The 20,499-nt window shown below is 41.7% G+C and overlaps 1 protein-coding gene across 12 annotated transcripts in view; it reads left to right on the forward strand.

The window, feature by feature from the left end:
- The window catches only part of TENM1 (teneurin transmembrane protein 1), an 814,857-nt gene that overhangs the window by 777,071 nt on the left and 17,287 nt on the right, over positions 1 to 20,499 (forward strand). For all 12 annotated transcript variants that reach the window (XM_065077940.1, XM_065077943.1, XM_065077939.1 and 9 more), the window contains 4 exons: positions 9,323 to 9,689; positions 11,464 to 11,974; positions 17,009 to 17,181; positions 19,442 to 19,677. In XM_065077940.1, coding sequence (XP_064934012.1) covers positions 9,323 to 9,689; positions 11,464 to 11,974; positions 17,009 to 17,181; positions 19,442 to 19,677 — 1,287 coding nt within the window. The remainder of the gene's footprint in view (positions 1 to 9,322; positions 9,690 to 11,463; positions 11,975 to 17,008; positions 17,182 to 19,441; positions 19,678 to 20,499) is intronic.

Here is a 20,499-nt window from a genome sequence, read left to right on the forward strand (position 1 = left end):
CGCAGCCGCAAGCTGCTGCATTTGAAAGCTGTAAAAGAAAGTGTGGGTATGGTTGCATGTCTGAAAGCATTGCACTGTGATAACCAGCAGCAAGGGCGTCAAAATAGTCAGTGTAGTGATACTTCTGGGCTGCAAATTCCTCCAGGTGCTAAGGGGAACCTTAAAGTCTGCAGATCCTGTCAAAACAGCACTGTAATAGTAAGAGCTGACAAAGGGCAGGACTTTGAAGCATGTCAGCGTGGGGGAACTCTAGCTCATGGTGTTCCTCACTGTCTGGGTATTTCTCGGGCCTCAAAGCTGCTTATAAACAAAGACTGAGCAGGTTTTAGTATCAGGAAGTATCGCTGTGGAGGTATTAGTGATATCTCTAGTATTATTACGACTAAGTTTGCCCTGAGTTTTGCTTACAAGCTGCTGAAGTCAAATGAAGTTGTGACAACCACAGAAAGTGACGTTGCAGGAGCTGCAGGCTGGGCGATGACAGCTGAGAATGCCTGATGTCCCCTCTTCTTGATACCATGTTTGCTTCAGCATCTTTTCTACCCTTGCTTCTGCCAAGTTAAAAAAAGAGAGAAAACTGTGTCAGTGGAGAGAAAAAAAATGCAAATGTCAAGACAGAAATTGGTTGTATCCATTTGTAGCATGCCATACAGAGGTTACGCTTCTAGCTCTGCATGATGTTTAGGCCAGAAAGAGACACAAACAGAATGATAGAGAGCACCATTTTATGCAATAAGGTACTCTGACAATAGCACTCACACTTACAAACAAATTAGCTAAAAAATGTCTGAAGGACACTAGTCTTTTACAAACTGGGCCTCATCTCCTGCTGATAGATTCCTTTGGGATGGGTATGGCATGCAAAGTGATACACTGCCTTGGAGAATAAATTTATGAAGTTTAGGAATGTAGGTCACGTTGCAGGAAAAATCATAAGTGTCTGAACATCACTCAATAGCCATTCAATCAACTGCTCAAAGCAAAATGGGAAACGGAACAGCATGTAGCTGTCTCTGGTGAGCACTGGGGAAAGTCATGATATGATGGAAAACCCTTTAGGTCCTCCATCCATATGTATATCTTTTTTATTCCATTTTTCTTGCCAGTTCAGAGTTATATTTCTGTGTCCATATCAATTGTGACAACAAAACCAACATGTTTTTTGCTTTTACTACTATGAACTATAATAAGTGTGTTGCAGGGCTCATGAAAGGTATGCCAAACATTTGGGGAATCAGGAGATGTCAAATGGTTGAAACTTGGTGTATGTAGCTGAGTGATAAGGAACTAATTTCATTGTGAAGTGATTTTTGTATGCTCATATCCAAAAGGATTTATAATATGCTATTTGCTTCAGTCTTTGGGGATTTTGTTCAAAGGACTAAAGAAAATAAGACATTTTTAAAGGACGTTTCTAGATCTAGCACTGTCTAGAGGTTCCTGTTGCTTTCTAGATCTGGAAATTGCTGAGAGCCTGAGACCCAGAGATTTAGAACTTTACTGGAGATGTCAAGAGCCTTTCTGAAGACATCTGGCACCTTTCTAGATCTGGGACCTTCCTAGATCTAGAGCTGTTTGGAGCCAAGGGGGAGAGGGGGCCACCTATAGCTTCTGGACTCACTAGATCTTTTTCTTGGGTTGGTTTGGAAGCCTTCTAGAACTTTTTCTCAGAGCATACCTAGCACTTCTCTGGGGCCTTTCTGCAGCCCTTTCTAGCATGGCAGACTTTTCTAGATCCGGAGCCCTTACGGGCTCTTTCTGAATATATAATGGAACTTTCCAGAGACCCCTTCTAGGGCTTCCTGCATGTCCTGTCCCCCACCCCCTTTTTGTTTTGCAAGAAACTTTGTAGAGCTTTCCTGAGCCCTTCTAGGTCTGGAGCCTTTCTATGCCTTTCTTGATCTAGAGGTACTGAAAACCAGACCTGATTAGGAACCTGTTGGAAACCTAATTTCAGGTGCACTTCTAAAATCTTTGCCTAGAACCTTTTAGGAAGGCAAGAAAACCAAGTGCTTCTCCTTTTACATCCAGGTTGTATCCATCTCAGGCTTGAGATACATTATTTAGTTGAGTGGTATTTCTTGAATTTTGCTTGAAGAAATGTTAGTCCTATATTTCATCCTTGTAAGCTTTTCTGGCACAGTCTGATAATCCGTATCCAAATATGCATCACATCAGTAACTAATGCCCTTAGCTGACATAAATTTAAAGCAGAGTGCATGCTTACAGTCTCAGACCAGAATCAAACACTCTCCAGTGTGTTTTCTTGTGAGTACCTGATCAATGTGAATACTCACATAGAAGGATTGCTGCATGGAATGCAGTTGTCTTGTCTGTCCTGCAAAATGCAAGGTGCCTAATTCTTTTTATTAGCTATTTCAAGTCTAACAACAGTATGTGTTTGCTTTCAATGCAGCATGACAGCTAGTTAAGTTACATTCATTTTGCTCAGTTGAAGTATCTATTGTGTAAATACTTGTGAAAAAATAGTTGGAGAAAATCCTGTTATGATAACAACTAATCTTAGTGCTCAAGTTACTTCAGTTGCTTTTTCTGCCTATAATTGTTTATATCCATGTGAAAAAAAAAAAAATAACTTAAAGATAGAAATTGAAAATGTCTATAGTTGTTTTGCTTTAACTCTCTGCTACAGTTTAGAAAATAATTTGTTCACTCTTACAATGGGTTTTTAAAAGCTATGACTATTGAATTGTGTATCATTGTAGGAATATGCCGTAGAAATGCCCAGACATAAATATGAATTGCAGAACATCTATTTTTCCCATCCTTTTTCCTTTCACTTGCAGAAGTTGCATTTGTGAGTCTAATAGTGTAACTCTTAAGGGAAAGCCTAAATCATAAAACTGAATTTGCATTTTCTTGTGGAAGCTGTGGAGTTAGCACTTGTTCTGATCCTGGCAGGAATGTGTTTTGCAGTTGTGGCTCCTACACACCCAGCTCCTCATCCTTCTCCTGCCCTGTCTGTCTGTCCAGCCCAGGGCCAGGGGAGCGCTGCCCCGAGGAGCAGAGCTGCTGTCAGAGGCAGCTTCCCAGGCACAAACCTGTAGAAAGTTTTAATTTCAATAATTTAAATTTTAATTCGGAGTTTGACTCAGGATTCAGGGCGGAGTCAGAGTATTTGGGTGACTTATCCACAGTGGCTGGTGTTGCTCAAAGGCAGGGCTTTCACTCGCTTTGCTTTTTTCAGTTCTGGAAATCTTATTTCTATGTATCCTCTCCTCCTCTCAGTTTTCAGCCCAGGTGCTTTTATGAACCTCGATAGTTATTGGAAGCAAAAGACACCATAACATACTATCTCCAGCTTCCACTGTTCTCAAATAGCTTTTAATTACTGTCTCAATTAAAGCTTTTCAAGGTCTTCCTCCCTCCTTTTCTGCATTGGCAGCACACTGGCTTTCTGTATCCAGAACTACTGAGCCCAGAAGGGAAAGGGGAAGCCAAAACTAGTGAGAGATTTATTAAGATTTATACAACATTACTTTTGTGCCACCTCAGCTGACAAGCACAGTACCTGGAAGTGCAAGTTAGAAAGTGAGGCAGACTAGAAACAGTCCTGTTGTTGACCAGATTTCCACCTGGTCCCCCTCCATCCTTTTGGCCATGCAAATTCACTGCAGTGATCTGTTTGGAGGACATCTATTCCCACTCCAGCACTGGAGACGAGTTTGGGTTAGATTCAAATTCGTGGTCTATTTTGAGATATTTTAATTGAAGAGTCTAAGAATCCTCCTCTCAGAGGTAACAGCCTTCTCGAAATACTTTGTTAATTCCTTCTGAGCATTTAACAAAGTATTTCTTTCATAGCCTGTATAAATCATGGGTACTATGTTTAAACAGACTTAAATGGTTTAGGAATCTAAGTCTGATTGATTTTTGTAGTCAATGGGCTTATGTAGTTCTGGATAATATTCCCTCTATTATTCAATAAAGACAGCATGAAACCTGTCCCCTTAGAAATCAGTTTTTCTGTCGACTTAGTAGACTCAAGATTCCTCACAGGATCTTTGAAGTTGTGAAGCAGAAAAAAAAAAAATAAAATAAAATAAAATAATGGAACAAAATGAGAGCTAGAAAGCAAGAGCATAGCAAACCTTGTGGCAAGTGAAGCTAAGACAAGCAGTGAAAACCACCGGAGAGGTGCCTCCCCTTTGTGTTCCTGCGCTAGGTGCTCTTCATCCACTGGAAATAGCGGATGGCAAAGGCAGGTCAGCGAGGAGACTCCCCGAGCTGTGATGCCGGAGAACTCGCACCCTCAGACCTCTGAGCTGCATCTGTAAATGTGGCACAGCTGCTTCCACAGCCCAGGGCCGCAAAACTCATTTGTCTGGGTTTTTCACTGGGAAGCAATGAATGCAGAGAGAGCAACATTTGTAAAGTGTAGAGCAGGGACTGCTGCAGCTGAACTGTATAATGCTGAATTTGATAACAGGCAGCGTAAGGAGCATGAGGAACAAAGGCCTGTCCAGCGTGGGAGGAGGCTGTAGCCCCATGGCAGGGACGGGTCCCCGGGGTCAGGGCACAGAGCTGAACGGCATCTGTGTGTGTGTGTGCGTCGCCCAGAGAGATGACGAGAGGAGCTGACACTCCAGCGTCAGCAAAAGAGAGAGCCCAGAAGTGAGAGCAAACTGACAGAAAATGACAGGAAAAATATCCGTGATTGTCAACTGTGAGAGAATACAGAGACATACATGTAGTAAGACATCCTGTAAAAAGTTCAGGGAAGCAGAACTGGTTTCCTTCAGCCTTGTAAAGTGCGGGCTGGCTCCTGAGGGACTGCCAGGAGTCCTTCCTCAGAGCCACTGCTCGCACAGAAGGAACGAGAAAGGAGGGTTGGGATGGGGAGAGAGAACAACGCTATTTGGAAAGACATTGTGGTGGGTAAACGAGTTTGGCCTGGAAACAACAGCTGAAGTGAGTATAAATAAGAGGAGATGGAAAAAGCAAGTTAGCAGCCAAAGAGAAATGCGGAGGATGTTTTGATCAGGTCTGCAAAGGCGAATCGCAGAGCTGAATAAAGGTGCAGAAACAGAAGTGCTTCAAGCTGAGCAGTAGTGATACGAAGTAATCCATCAGTCAGGACTATCAGAAAAACTTTGGCATGAACTTCATGCTACTACATGAAATTGAATCAAAATATACAAGCAATGCATGGCAAGAAATCAAAGCAATAGAGAAGCCTTTTGAGGGATTTATGGAGCTTCTTTTAATCCATGATAAATGAAACCTATCCCAGTGAAATTTACCCCTGCAACCAAACAGTTAAGCTTGAAACCTTCATCTACAGACAAGGATAAATATTTCCTCTTTACTTTTCTTACTTTGATAGGAACAGGAGAATCTGTTTGATCTGATTTGTTCAAAATAGTACCAGAAATGCCACAGTCATAAAATGTCATGCAAAGTGTGCAGAAAGTTTTAACCACATGTTTAAAACATATCAAAACAAAAAGTGAAACAGTATTCTTCACAAACAACCATTTAAATGTGTGTACATGTGCAGGCATGTATGTTTAAGAGGTATCTAAATGAAGGCTCTCCTATCAGTGCTACTTTGCAAAACACTCAGTTAGTTAGCTAGTTGTAAAGATTTGCTGTAAAATAAAAAAACAACAAATTTCCAAAGCAGATAGACAGGTAGATAGATAGTTGTATAAGCACATGCATATTTTGAAAGAAAGAAACAAAGAAAAAAAAAATACCATTTGTGTCTGAGAGCTATTTAACTACCTAAATCTAGTTCTCCAAATGAAAATTCCTTTAAACTGAAGCCACTTTAGTGCACTTTGTGTTTTCCGGAACAGTTGGCATGAAAAAATGTATTAAAAAGCCAGACCAGTAGGTGTTAATTTTGCACTTCTCAAATGAGAGATTGATTATTAGATATAGCTGGAGCCTTAATGTTGACAGTTAAATGCTGAATTCCCTGAAAAGTTGACGTGTTAATACTTACATGCAAAAGGTCTCATTGCTCAGAGGTTCACTTGTTTCAGCAGTGATTTTTATTGCATATTCTCAGCCTCCAGTGAACCAAACCAGAATTGTCACCTGAAAATTTCAGTCTGCGAAGAGTACTGACTGCTCATCTGTTTATAATGGGATGATCAGCAATCCCATTTCTGTACGCTGCTCAAAAGAAAACCCCACCAAATATAAGCAAAACCACTTCCAATTGGCCCAATTCTGAGTTGTACGAAAATTATACATAAATGGGACAGGACTTCCTACAGGGGCTTATGAAGTACTGCTTCAAATTAAAATATGTATTAACTGATTTCATATTCTAATCCTAACTGAGGTTTTGTCTGGAAAACACTTTTTAATAGCCACAGTCATATCTGATGAGAATTGAAGGGCTTCTCTGTAACATGTTTATTGGCTCTGAATGAAGCACAACTGATGGTTTGGTCACAGAAACCTGCCAGAGGGCAGCTTACTTTAAAATAAAAGAAACAACCGGTGACTTTTCAAGGTAACAGTGAACCTGAGGGTGCAGTTACACTCCAGCTTAACACGATTTAGGTGATCAGTTTTTAGGCAGCAAACTGTCCTGAACCTGCTCTCTGTCGTAGCCCATGAGCCCTGGCCTTGCTGCTGGGCCTGCATGGGCCAAAGGGCCGGGGTGGGACAGAGCAGCCCCAGCTCACACCACTGTGTTGATCCCTTCAAGTCTCATCCTGACACAAACACTGCAGATTATTTTCAAAATCTGTGAAGTTCTTCAGATCAGGAATGCTCAGAGGGTTGAGTTTGTATGTGTATTTTATTTTAATTGGGCTATTTTACCTTTTATTTTTCCCCCTCCAGTTGCACTGGCATAAGCCTACAGTGAGCAGCTGCTGGTTTTTGTGCTGCCGTCTCCAGACAGGAACATGCTAGCTTTAGTATTACACCTGGGGTTATTAATAAACCATTGATACATCCATGACGGTTTAACCCCAGGCAGGAGAAGCTGTAGCCATGCCTTCTGTGGGCTTTGCAGAGCAGAGAGGTAGGCAGTGGTTCTGGTGTAGTAACCAAACTTGTTTAGATGTTCCCAACTAAAATTTTATTTCTTTTTACCATAATGCAACTAGATTTACAGATGTAAACAGTATGCAAGCAAATGTGCTTGCAGTTAACAGCTGTTCAGGCTGAGCTTAATGGACATTGCTGCAAGTGAAATGGACAGTTGCATAAAAGTTTATTCTATCTCAGTAAACCAAATCAGCCTCAAATCAACCAGAGAAAAAGTTGGTTTGACCCAAACCAGTCCCTGTTTATCTGTAAGAGACCAGGCATATGTACACAGTGGGAGGAATTCAAATTACTGAGTGGACAAAGGCAGTGTGGCTGGTCCACGGAGCAAAACCTGCTATTAAGACATGGCAGGTGCTATGCAGAGTCATTATGGCAAAAATAGATAGTCGCAGCCCAAAGTTTTTATCACTAATAATCTAGTTACGGTTAATCAAAGATTATTTTTACAGCAAAGTGATCTGTGAAGGAGGCTGTTAAAGTTGATGGTGTCTGTTTTCCATTTAAAATAATCCATTTACTTTGGTAGAGCAGTCAAATGTTCTGCATTAAAGGTACATTGCAAATATGGTTTTTTTCCAAGTTTCCCGAAGATAGCCTTGTAGAGATTTTTGTGCTAACTGAAGAGGTTTATTTCGTGTCCCAGTGAGCCCTCAGTTGAAGCACGAGCTAACAGCAGTGTGTAAACCAGCCCGAGCACAGCGGGTGGAATCTGGGCAGTCACACATGCACAGAAATCAGCACCTTCATGGGAGAAATCTGGTTCCAACTGTTTCACCGCATTTATCATCATTTGGAAGGACTCTCCCACCTGGTTCGGAAGAGATCTTGAACCCAACAGCATTAGTCTTAATGCCAGTTGTTGTGCTGTCTAGTGAAATGGACTGGGCACAGGGAGGAATTCGATTACTCCATGAGCCGTCGTAATTGTGTGGTGCACCACGTAACCACGCAGGGCGAGGCACGATAGCCACAATGCCCTCACAGCAGTTATCAAACCAGCAATGTACTTCTGGAAATGAGATTATTCAGGAAATACTGTTGCTTGAGAAAGGGAGTGACTTGGCCTCCAGCCTGGTTCCCGCTCTGACCCCAGGCGAGCAGGTGGCTTGCGATGGCCACACACTCCACCATATGTTGTTCCTCAGTGCTCAGCATTGTATTAGCATCTGCAGTCTCCAGATTCATAGATCTTTTAATTAACACAGTGGAAAAATGAGCAAAAACAGCAATAAAACCAGTAAAGGAAATAATAGAAGCTTCTGTGACATATAAAGCAGATAAAACTGTTACATTTTAGACTGCTATTTATTCTCTTCTGATGACTGAAATATTTGGTCCAGAAAAACTGCACCCAGATAACAGCAGCCATCTCTTCACAGTGCATGCTGCACTCAGCAGCCACATACTGGTTGTCTTTCAGGTTGACAGGCTGCCCCACCTCTAACTGGGAGCAAGTTTAATTCCTCCAGATCCTGGTGCAAGAGCTATCAGACGAGTGAGGTCAATCTTCCAGCATTTCTTCCAGCATGGTTTGGAAACTGCTTGGTTAACACCCTCACCTGCAGGGAAAAAGGCAAAAAGCTAACCATATATATGAAGAACATTAATCCGGGACTGAAATGCTGAATTCACAAAGCAAAATCCTTACAAGTAATTACGGCTTGGCTATTGTATCATGTGAAGTGTGCTATATTGGTATATTATCATGTTACAAAGAATTAACAAGCTTATATTTCTTATGGTATATAAGTCTTAATAACATTTCTTGCTTAGTAAATAAATTGTGGAAATATGTGGTGCTCTTCTAGTATGTCATTTTCCTTTTGTGCTAACAGTCAATTAAAGTGTTAGGACATTGACAACCTCTAACAGTTTTCCACTCTGCCAGTGTTGACTGCAACCTTGAAACAATAACATGCAGACCTGGAAAATTTTCTAGCTGACGTTGCATGACATGAAGTGTGTGTATTCGCATGACCGCATAGGTATAATAAAGTTCCCACCTTAATGGACTTGTGCAAATACCTCTTAGAGGGCGTTAAATTATTTTTCACATTAAATTTTGTTCCACACTGGAGCTGGACCTCAGAAAAGAGTATGCTTGTTGAAACTTCTTCAGCCACACCTAATTAAAGGTACATAACAGAGAAGCAGTACTGGGTGAATCCACTGAGTGCCTTCATGACACAGTGGTGAGACATGGTTGAATGAAACTGCTTTACTGTCTTAATCATTCTTTTTTTCTCTCCCCCCGCCTCCGCCTTCCCCTTAATTTTTTTTCCAGGTGAGGTTAGAGTGGCCAACAGACCTCACTGTGAACCCTCTAGACAATTCACTGTATGTCCTGGACAACAACATTGTCCTGCAGATCTCTGAGAACAGGCGTGTGCGAATTATTGCAGGGCGCCCCATCCACTGCCAGGTGCCGGGCATCGACCACTTCATCATCAGCAAGGTGGCCATCCACTCCACCCTGGAGTCAGCCAGGGCCATCGCTGTGTCTCACAGCGGGATACTCTACATTGCAGAGACAGATGAAAGAAAGATCAACCGTATACAGCAGGTCACAACCAACGGTGAGATCTCTATAATCGCTGGAGCCCCGTCAGATTGTGACTGCAAGATTGACCCGAATTGTGACTGTTTTTCAGGTAAGGCAATGTTTGGTATTTCCTGGTGAGAACTCCTGGAACAGTTGCTGATTAGCAAAGTGACAAGGGAAAGGAGAGGCGAGCAATGATTCTGTTTCCTTGGAAAGCCAAAAAGCTCATCAGCTCTCTTTGTGGATTTAATCCATTGGATGCAGAGATGTGAGTCTTCCAGTTACAACTGGAGGAACCCCAGGGTGGTCTTAGCTCCAAGTCTGCCATTCTGTGTCAGCTATGCTTGCCCACACTGCTGATGGTACCAGCTTCAGTGCAGGTTGCACTGGATCAGGCAGCCCTTCTCATCAAGGAGGCATCAAGGTGTTTCACAGCCAGTGAAAAACACTGGCTTACACCTTCTCAGCACTTGTGTCATGCTGCACAACCAGCAAAATGATGCAAACACATGATGTTCAGAATTTCTTCTTCTATGTGCGCTTTAAACTGGAACAGCCGGTGCCGGGCCTACGCTGCACCACTAGACATCCTGAGCAACACAGCTCCTCTGCTATGCATGCACCAGAAAAATTGTGGCTCTTTTTTTGTTTTCATAAAAATGTATTTCATAATGGTACAAAGGACAACACTCCCATATACAGAGGTGTGCAATATGTTGTCATCTTGTCATCTCTAAGAACCACTGTGTTCAGCTCCATAATGTCATCATCATTCTTAAGCCTCCCATTTCAAGGAAAAGGTTAATTACTGACAAGAAAACATTAAGTATGTCAAGAATGGAGAGGAAAAAAATGTAAATGGTCTTCCAGAGAAGATGAGTTGCTGACCCAGCATTGTAATGATAATCAAAGCTTCATGTCCATTTGCCAAGTGCTGCCAGCTTCAGTTACAGCTATGGTAGAGCGGTACTGAACTGAATCCTCTTCAGGGTTCTATTGAGGGAAACTGCCCTCACTGCTGAAAAATTAAAGACTGTGGGAAATCTAAAGATTGTGCTAGTGCTGGGCTGGTGAGAGGAAGGGTGAGAAGACCAGCTAATTTGTTGATCTGCAAGGAAGCACAGACTATGCTCAAAATTTGCACCAAATTTCATTTCTCAATCAGGAGAAAAGGAGCAATACAAACACTAATGTGTTTTTCCCCAAGAATGAGGTTTAATGTGCTTTATTGCTAGTTACAGAAAATCCTGCTCATGCAAAGTCATTTTAATATGCATATACAGCCCATGATAATGCAAATATTCTCCTCAAACCTTAAAATACACAAACCATGTCAATTATCAAGTGATACTGGAAGGGGTGGTTTCTCAAGGCCCTGTTTGACTATAATTCTTCTTTTGCTTTCCTGTTGTGTTGAGTTTTTAATAAGTATAAACTAATCTTTGCTTCAGAGTAATTTTAGGTGATTACTAGGTTTTTTTAGCTGAATTACTAGGTTTATTATTAGGTTTTTATTATTACTAGGTTTTATTTATAAGACAATTCTACTTTAACTACATACCACTAGACAAATAGTAGGAGATTAAACTTCAGGTGTCATGGGTTTTTCTCTTTCACAATTTGCCATTAATGCTTTCCTGAGCAGCAGGATTTTAGCCTTAGCAAAAGTGGTGTCAATTAGATAATTTATGTTCTTGTTTGTCTTCAGTGAGACTGATTTAGAATTATACCAGCCTTAGATAATACCGATGTAATTAGTTGGAAGAAGATACTGTTTTATTGACCCGTAAATGATACTGAGGAGAAGCAGGATGTCAGGCTGTGGGGATCAGTTTAAATGTGAACACTAAAGGTCACTAAAATTTTGTCCTTTTGTCCTCCAGGTGATGGTGGATATGCCAAAGACGCAAAGCTGAAAGCACCTTCCTCTCTAGCTGTCTCTCCCGATGACACCCTGTATGTAGCAGATCTCGGCAACGTTCGCATCCGCGCGGTCAGCCGCAACAAGGCTCACCTCAGTGACACGAACCTGTACGAGATTGCATCACCAGCGGACCAAGAGCTGTACCAGTTCACCATCAATGGCACCCACCTGCACACGCTGAACCTCATCACAAGGGACTACATCTACAATTTCAGCTACAGCGGGGAAGGGGACATTGGCACCATCACCAGCAGCAATGGGAATTCGGTTCACATCCGCAGGGACACCAGCGGGCTGCCCCTGTGGGTCGTGGTGCCAGGGGGCCAGGTCTACTGGCTGACAATCAGCAGCAACGGGGTCCTGAAAAGGGTTTATGCCCAAGGCTACAACCTGGCTCTGATGACATATCCTGGAAACACAGGGCTTTTAGCAACCAAAAGCGATGAAAATGGATGGACAACTGTGTACGAGTAAGTCCATGACTTAAACACCTGATGTAAGAAACCCTATTTTAAATTAACGCTGGTATTTTTTTTACTTCTATTCATTTAAAAAGATACTCTGCTACTACTGCTGCATGAGAAAGGACAAGTAGTGCTGTGTTGCACAAGTTTTTACAATTAAACACTACCATTTCTTAATTGCCAAAGCCTTTCATATGTAAAAGCTCTGTACGTAGTCCCCATTAAGTGTAGCAGAAACTGCCTGAAATTGCACTTCATTTATCATAGTGAATATGTTTCTCTAAGTGAAAATATGGTTGTGGAAAATTTTGTAACTGAAGAAGTAGAGGCAAGTTGTGACATTAATCAGGAATTTGCAAAAAAATCCCAAAGAAGGCAAAAAGGGGAGAATTAGCATGCTCATTGAAGAAGGGAGTGTTGCAAAGGAAAAGGAGAATCTCAGTGGAAGGAATATTCAAGGACAAGAGTGGACTTGCCTCCATCAGCAGGGGGAGAGGATATGTAACAGCAAAAGGCTGTGTGTAAGGGGAATAGGAATGGCCTTGTAAGCAAGGAATTCAGGAGACCTTTGATGGCACTTCTCTAGACCAAGGCAAGCCAGTTAAAGATGCAGTCAGAACATCCCAGAGAGAGAACAACCCAAGAGAAAGTTAGTTTTTTATTTATAAAGAGGTGCGATGTATCAGGGTTTCTTGTCATTTATAGTTAATTGTCATAATCCGTGTTTGAGGATGTGACAAGTGATGGATGGAAATTATATGTTAACATTGCAGTATTAATTCAGAGTCTTCGGGGAGTATACAAATGCCTGCTTTCTGTGGACTGTAGGAGTTCATGGTGAAAAAGTAAAACAAAATGCCATCCAGGTGAGGTATGAACAGAAAACACATAGAGGAGAATTCAGTTACTGCATAAGCCACCTGGCAAGGTAGTTGAGTCACCATCATTACAGGTTTTCAAAATTGTATTTTCTTAAAATGGACATAGCATAAAAGCAGAGAGAATTGCTACCTAGTGCGTGGGATTTTTTTATTCAAGGGGTTGTTTTTCCATCCTGCCCTCTATTATTCTGCCAAAGACTAAATTGATAAGGTGAACATAAGTATAAACCATTAGAGAGGGACATTTTTGCAAATATGCAGAAAAACAAAACCATACAGGGCTTTCCTGCTTCAGTTCTCATTATCAGGCATCTATCGATACAAATTTAAATTATCTTGCAACAAGACAAAGCTCGCTGTTGTCCTGGTGCTGTTTAAACACTGAACTGAGCGCTACCTTTTATAAGCAGAACTGTCTTAAAATATATGCTGCTTTGTAATAATTTCAACACTGAGAGTGATCCATTTAAATCCCTACTTGAAGACGGCATCAATCCAGACCATGGAGCAGTGAGGCTTTCAAAAAGCTTTTACAGTAGCTCCAAGTCATGCCTATTACTTCTTAAAATGCTGAACACCTTGCGTTGTTGCGGGACCTGGATTGTTAGAGCACATTAGAGCAGATCATTTTAGTTGTGTGCTTCTTAATCTCGTTTTTCTTCCTCTGTCCCACTGACATGGAGTGAAAACCATTTCACACAGTTATTGCTTGTTCCTGTTGTCTTCTGGCAGGTTGTTTGTTTAAGTATGACTCAAGGACAGTAAAGATCTTTTAAAGGACTTCACCTGCTTGCAAGTGCCTCCCATTGTATGTAATAGAAATTTCTTCACAAAGAGATAACTGTGCCTGGAAACGATCGATATAATGTATATGATTTACACAAAGAAATTTTGCTAAATTGAACAATTTTTCATACTTTCACAGCTTTGACTGCTGCAGGCTGGGTAACACTGTCCTCACTGATGCTTCAAGCTGTCTGGGCTTTGCACGACCATGCACTTCTGCCAGTCTGGATCAGTCCCTAGCAATCAACAGAATTTCAGTTGTTAGCATTACAAAAACAAGAGCAGAATTAAACAGTGAAGTCATGTCATTCATATTTGTGTTCAGTCAAATATTTAAAGTCACCTTCATAATATATTACAAATTCCGAATGGCTGATACACAGAATGTCGCTCAGCCTGCTCCTGTCAGAAGCAGTTGACTCTAATCAGTGCTGTGCTGAGTAATGTGCTTTCAGGAGATGCTGCTCACTTTCTGCCATAAATAGGTCATGGGCCGTGATGGTCCTTAGTTATCCTTTAACCAGGCATTATTTTCCAGACAGGTCACATTCTGAACTGACACTTGATTTCAGTTTGAAAATTAGATTTCTTTGAAAAGATTACTTACATGTGAGTTGCTTTTGAGTCCTTTATGAACATAGTGTTGGAGCACAGAAAATTATCATATAAGCAACTTTCAAATTGCTTGGAATCGTCTTCTCTGTTTAAACTAGATTTGCATTCACATCCTAAAGTTCAACCCATGGCACTGTCAAGCTGAAAAAAGGATGAGTTTGTTTAACAACACATATCACACGTACTCGGGAATATGAGCAAAGATAATGAACTGTTCAGATCATCTACCTATATGTCAGATTCACTCACAGAGGGAAATTATTAAGAGGTAGAAAACCACCTACAAAAGTACTTGTCATCCATCTACTCTAATCTGATGGAATGGAAGTACTGAAAGAGCTCTTGCATAAAATTATAGCTAATGTACAATTTTCAGTCATCTACATTTTTTTAATATTGTATCATTAAAGCTGTAAAAGGGGAGGGGGAGCACTGGGCCTCTATTAAATCAAGGACAAGAAAACACCTGCAAGAAACAACTGTCTGCAAAAATAATTAGACCGCTTTCCCTTTGAAATGATACAACTCTTAACTGTGCTACCCATAGAAATGCAAATGGATTGTGAAGCTGTATCCCCAAGTGCACATCTCAGATATTGGTGAGCACTTCCTCGTGTGGGTACTGAAATCAATGCAATTATTTGCATGATTAAATGGTCACTGACATGATTAACAGTGGCATAACTGGGCCCCAAATTAACATTAAGAATTATCTCAGGATCCTGCCCCTATTAGTATGGGTAGGACATTGCTCTGCAAGAACTGAGTCCCTGTGTGCTACTATTCATCATGTGAACGGTGGCAGAATCTGTCCTCAGAGGGCTGGGTTTCTTAGAGCAATCTGGAGTTTAAAAAACCCTTTAGATCGTCACACTGTGGAATAATTACCGAGACACTAATCTGCATGTTCTCCTTGAAGTCATTTGGAGCATCAACATGAGTAAGAGTCCACTGGTGTGTGCTCTGGTCTCCTTGTAATTCGGTTCTGTATCTGGACCATCCAGTAACAGTTTCAGCTAGACAGGGAGTTTTGTATCACTTCATCAGCATCACCAGCAGCAAGACCAGATCCTTAGTGAGAATGGATCCTGAGTCTTGTGCACAAGTATATTTCAATAGTATGGCTGCATTTACGCCATAAAAATGCATGATCTGAGGATTTTTCTATGGCACGGTAGAAAATCCAAATAAGCGAGCAGCTGTCATATCTGTTTGATCAAGCAGTAAATGAAATATAACTGCCTGATGTTAATGGAGTTTTCTAATGGCGAAAAGTAGTGATCTGAGTCAATTTTAATCGCTGGGTGTGGCACCCAGTCAATTTGCGCAGGACCAGTGTAAGAGTGGAATGTAAATTAGTCGCATGATTTATGTGTGGGCAGTAGAAATGAAAGAGAGATTATATTGTATTTAAGATTTGATTAATTTATTTGTCAAAAACCACAAAATGGCCACTAGCTCATTCTCCACTGGTTCATTTGAAAAGAACAGCTGCTGTATTTTTCTTTTTTTATACTGGGGGAAAGAGAAAAATTCCTGATCTTTTTCACCAAAACTTTTTGTGACATATAGATTTTGTCTGACTAATTAGGGGGAAATAAAGACCCTAAGGAAATTATGCCAACACATTAAAGTGAAGGACATAGCCAGATTGTCTGCTGATGTGAATTGGAAAAGCTCCACTGGAGGCAGCAGAGCTTTGCTGGTTGGTACCCCAGCCAGCTGAGGATATGTTTTGTGAATGAGGGAAGACAGTTAATAAAACATGAAAAATTCATTATGCTTTCCTACCTGCAAAAATAGGCTTCTATTTTATGAACATGAGTTAGTTTTACTCATGCAGATACAGCTGCGGTATCAGTGAGGTGTCTTGGATGAATAAAAATGTGTTAACGTCAGTAAGGTTTTTAAGATGGAAGGCATTAATATGAAACAATATCAAGCACTAGGCAATGTTGTGCATTGTTTTCCATGTAAGACATCAGAAAGAACAAATATATCTGTAGAACTGAAAAGACCCATTAGGAACAGTGCTCCAGAGCTTTTGAATTAATTATCGACTTTTTCATAACATGGCCCAATTAACATAAAGTACCTTAAAGAAAAAGAATTTCTTCAGCACTGATAAAATTTTGGTGAACTGAAATGTGGTGCTTTAGATTCTGGTGCTGTTACTTGTGAGGAAAAGTTCCTGCTGATTTCAGTAGGCCTGTGGGGAACGTAACACGAGAGTAAAAACCATGTAGGCAACTTAATCGCTGCAAATTTCAATCTAATTTTATCGCTATTGTTACGCTTTAGGTCTCTGTTTTAAATTCACCATTCCTATTATGTACTTCACACATCAGCAACAAAAGGCAGTTTTTGAGTGTTGCAGAATCTAAGAGTCACTCTGATTTAAATTTAAGGGTAAGAAAACCCCTTTTTGGGTTGAGCTGGTCGCCTGAATGCCAAGTGAACTCCAGCGGCCACCCTCCTCCAGCACATCCCACTGGGCTACAACCACTGGCAGAGGCTGGACAATGCAGGTAGCAGCTCATACTGCTTCCACTTGCATTTTATCCAGCACCACAGAAGAAGAGTTTAAGCTGGAATTCGGATTGGGGAATTTCGAGTGAATAAATGGACCAATTCTTACCTTTTTATTTATTGCACGGTGTTGACAATGCTTCTTACTTTTTTTTTTTTTTTCTTTTAGGAGTTATCTACAAGAAAAAGGTGATGTATTTTCATGGCTCTTTAACATCCTGTGTTGCAGGTATGACTCCGATGGCCATCTGACCAACGCGACCTTCCCAACTGGGGAAGTCAGCAGTTTCCACAGTGATGTTGAAAAATTGACTCGAGTGGAACTTGATACTTCAAACAGAGAGAGTGTGATCACAGCCACAAACTTCTCAGCTACCTCTACAATATATACTTTAAAACAAGGTAATTAATGCATTTCTGTTATTTCTTCCCTAACAATTACATTTCAAACTCTAGACATTATTGCATTCTTAACTGTTTGCCAAAAAAAGACATTGGAATTAGTTCATTTGTTTCTTCCTTGCTTCAGTACAAATAGCTAGATACTACCTATAATTCTCCTGGGGTACTAATTAGAAACAAGCCACAAGTGAATTATTTTCCTCCTAGAAGAATCCCATGGATAGACTCTAGTTATTGAAACCTCTGATATCTCCAGGCTTTATGTGCTACTTTCTATTTCAGTATCCAGAGGGCTTAGGCTAACCTATAATACACTGAACTTTGTTATTCTGAGTAATGCTGCCCAGAAGAGTGACATGTTCCCCTGACGTTTTAGCAGCGAGATGCCTTGTTTGGCCAATGCCATGAATTCTTTCTGGTCGTGCTGTGGCCTGCTGCTCACTGCCTCGAGGATGAGATTTTGACTCAACCGCTGTAGACGCCCCAGTATTGCCCTGGAAATATCATCTCTCTCTAGAAGAATCTACTCTCTGCCTAATGGAAATGCCCAAGTGTTCCCTCCAGATTTTGCAGGTTCATCACTAAAGTTCCAGTTTTATAAAGTTTAATTGATATGAGGTTTTTTTCCTCCTTGTTGATTTTTTTGTTGTCAGTGGCTTATTCAGGCTTTGAGAGGGCAAGTGCTGGGAAATAGGTCTCTGCTTTGCTTCCCAGTCTGCTATAGGAAAGCTTTGTAACCCTGAGCAAGTCATGGAACTTTGCTTCCTCTCAGCTTTTGATCTATAAGAAAAATATAGGAAGAACTCACCTCACGAGATACTCACTGATACCTCTTTACTATTGCATTGCAGAGACAGCACTGAATAAGAGGAAATAATTATTTTATGTTGTTGTATCACCTGTTAGCCTTTGTCCAAGTGACCCCATCTGCTCTCTGCATCACTTACTGACTGCCTGAGTGTATGTCTGTTCTTAAATCTGGAACTCCTCAAAGTTGGTATGTTACCAAGTCCTGTCTCAGGAAAGTGCTAGCACACCATGAGCATTGCCAGAAATGGACAGCTGTAGTTGTTATAATACATATCATTTTTATGAATTCGTATAATTTGCATATCTCCTTATCTCTGTGAAACTATCACAAAGCACCCTGTGAACAACCAGCCAGATATGGTATCCTTACATCTGGGTCACAAAGTCTCTTTTAATGTAGTGCTTGTTACCTTCACTTTCTGACACACCCAACTATTTTGCACATATTCACATCCCAAGAGCTGGACCCGTTTCTTCTGTGTGAACCAGCTTAAAAGAAAAAAAAAAAAAACAAAAATGCTTTTCACAGTCCCTTGCTGGTGTGTATTCAGTTGCATTTTAAGGGTGAGACTTTGTCCCTTAGCACTAACGGTTGAAGCTCATGATCGAGTTGTCCCCTGGCAACTGAGCCACAGTCACCTCCAGTGTGCATGTCCCTCTCCTGGCCAAGCGCAGGGCGGTGCGGCACCGTGTGGAGGAGCTGCAGCGCACAGGCCGGAGAAAGGAGCATGCCATGTCTGTATTCCTCTGCATCCCTTGGTGGAGACCTGCTCTGGACCCTCTGCGTGCTGCGGGCAGCTTTGGTGAGGGGGAGGAGGCTGTGCTGGCTCGTCCCAGCTGCCCTCAACAGTCTTCTGCAGCCCGGCCCTGAGCTTCGGAGCTGCTCGCTGTGCCACATTGCTGACCTGTTCCATTTTTCTGCCAACAACTGCTTCCCAGTGGGTCTGTGGCACCAGGCTCTGGACCTCACCGTGCCCCAGGGTCCAGCTGCTAATGGGGGAGAGGAAGGGGATACAGGGAAAAGGGACGAAATGAGAGACTGGCCGAGGCATTTTGAAAATGGCTTTCTCGCTTGACTTCACCTACTCATTGCAGTCATTCAAGCAGTACACTATCTTGTTAACAGATCCCAATGTGCTAAAATCATCAGAATAGCAGTGGTCAGAACCCAGCCTGTGGGTTTGCATACTTGTAAGTATGCTGAATGCAGAAACTGCTTCAGGAAACCTTCACGATGGAAATCATCAAGCCAAATGTAACAAAGATCTCTTTAGACATGGGAAGGCCTGTAGGTTACAGGTTTCAAAAACCACACTGCAGCTGGTTCAGTACGTTTAGCTGTCTGTAACCTGGGGACAAACAAATCCCTATTGCACCTAACATTTGCCTCGTAAATCCAGAGATCTGAACTTTTCTCTGTTGCCTGTTTTTGGTTGTTGTTTTTTGACAGATAACACGCAGAGTATCTACCGGGTCAGCCCAGATGGGTCTCTGAGAGTCACCTTTGCCAGTGGAATGGAAATCACGCTTAACACGGAGCCTCATATTCTAGCAGGGGTTGTCAGCCCCACTTTAGGGAAGTGCAATATCTCCCTTCCTGGTGAGCATAACTCAAATCTCATTGAATGGAGGCAAAGGAGGGAGCAGACCAAAGGCAATATTTCCACGTTTGAGAGAAGGCTAAGGGTAAGGCTTCCTCTTCTGTAAAGTGCAGTTTTCCCTTTGAAAGCCATTGAACTAAAATCGTGTTGAAATGTTCTATTTTATAATAAGAGCAGCGGAAAGTTTTTATCAATGGTGGGCCCCAGCCATGAATTTCAAAATCAAACTCCTCTGACAGTTGCGGGAGTGTTTCATCTCTGTTTGAATTTGCTTGTGAGACTTGACCTCAAGACATAATTACTCTTTTTCTTGCTCTTCTTTTTTGACTAAGAAGTTAATTACAGCTTTGGAAGAAGCTGTGAGCAAAGGACGGTGCGTAGTTGCTCTGGCACAGCAGCAGAGTTGGATCCATGTTCTGCCGCTCTCAGATCTGTCAACCCTCGTTCTTCTGGGCAAAATCACAGGTGCCAGACTCTGCCTGGGGCAGGAGGTCTTGCCGGGCACACCTTGGGTGTCCTGCCAGCGCCCATCCTGCAAACCCAAGCAATGGGAGAGCCCCCGTGCATCAGACAGGCTGTGTGTCCTGCCCTCTGCCTCCGGCTCCCAAAGCCCCTGGCTCGCTCTGGCTGGGTTACGCTATGGCTCTAGCTGCTTTGACATTGCATCTGTGGTTTATATTTGCCTGTGAGGAGAACTCATAGATTACAATGACAGATGGTCAACATTCAACATTCAATTAGGTAACGCTAAGGCTCAAAGAATCTGCTACCTTGCAGAACAGGCTTTTTATTAAATTGGTTCTGTTTTTCACATGAATACCCCTTAAAATGTCTGTACCAGTAGTAGGACTGCAAATTTTGGCCTTAAAAATATTACTTTATTAACTATAGCCTTTCTGGATAGGAA

This window comes from Columba livia, chromosome 12 (genome assembly GCF_036013475.1).
Source record: "Columba livia isolate bColLiv1 breed racing homer chromosome 12, bColLiv1.pat.W.v2, whole genome shotgun sequence".
In the NCBI taxonomy this organism is placed as follows: Eukaryota; Metazoa; Chordata; class Aves; order Columbiformes; family Columbidae; genus Columba; species Columba livia.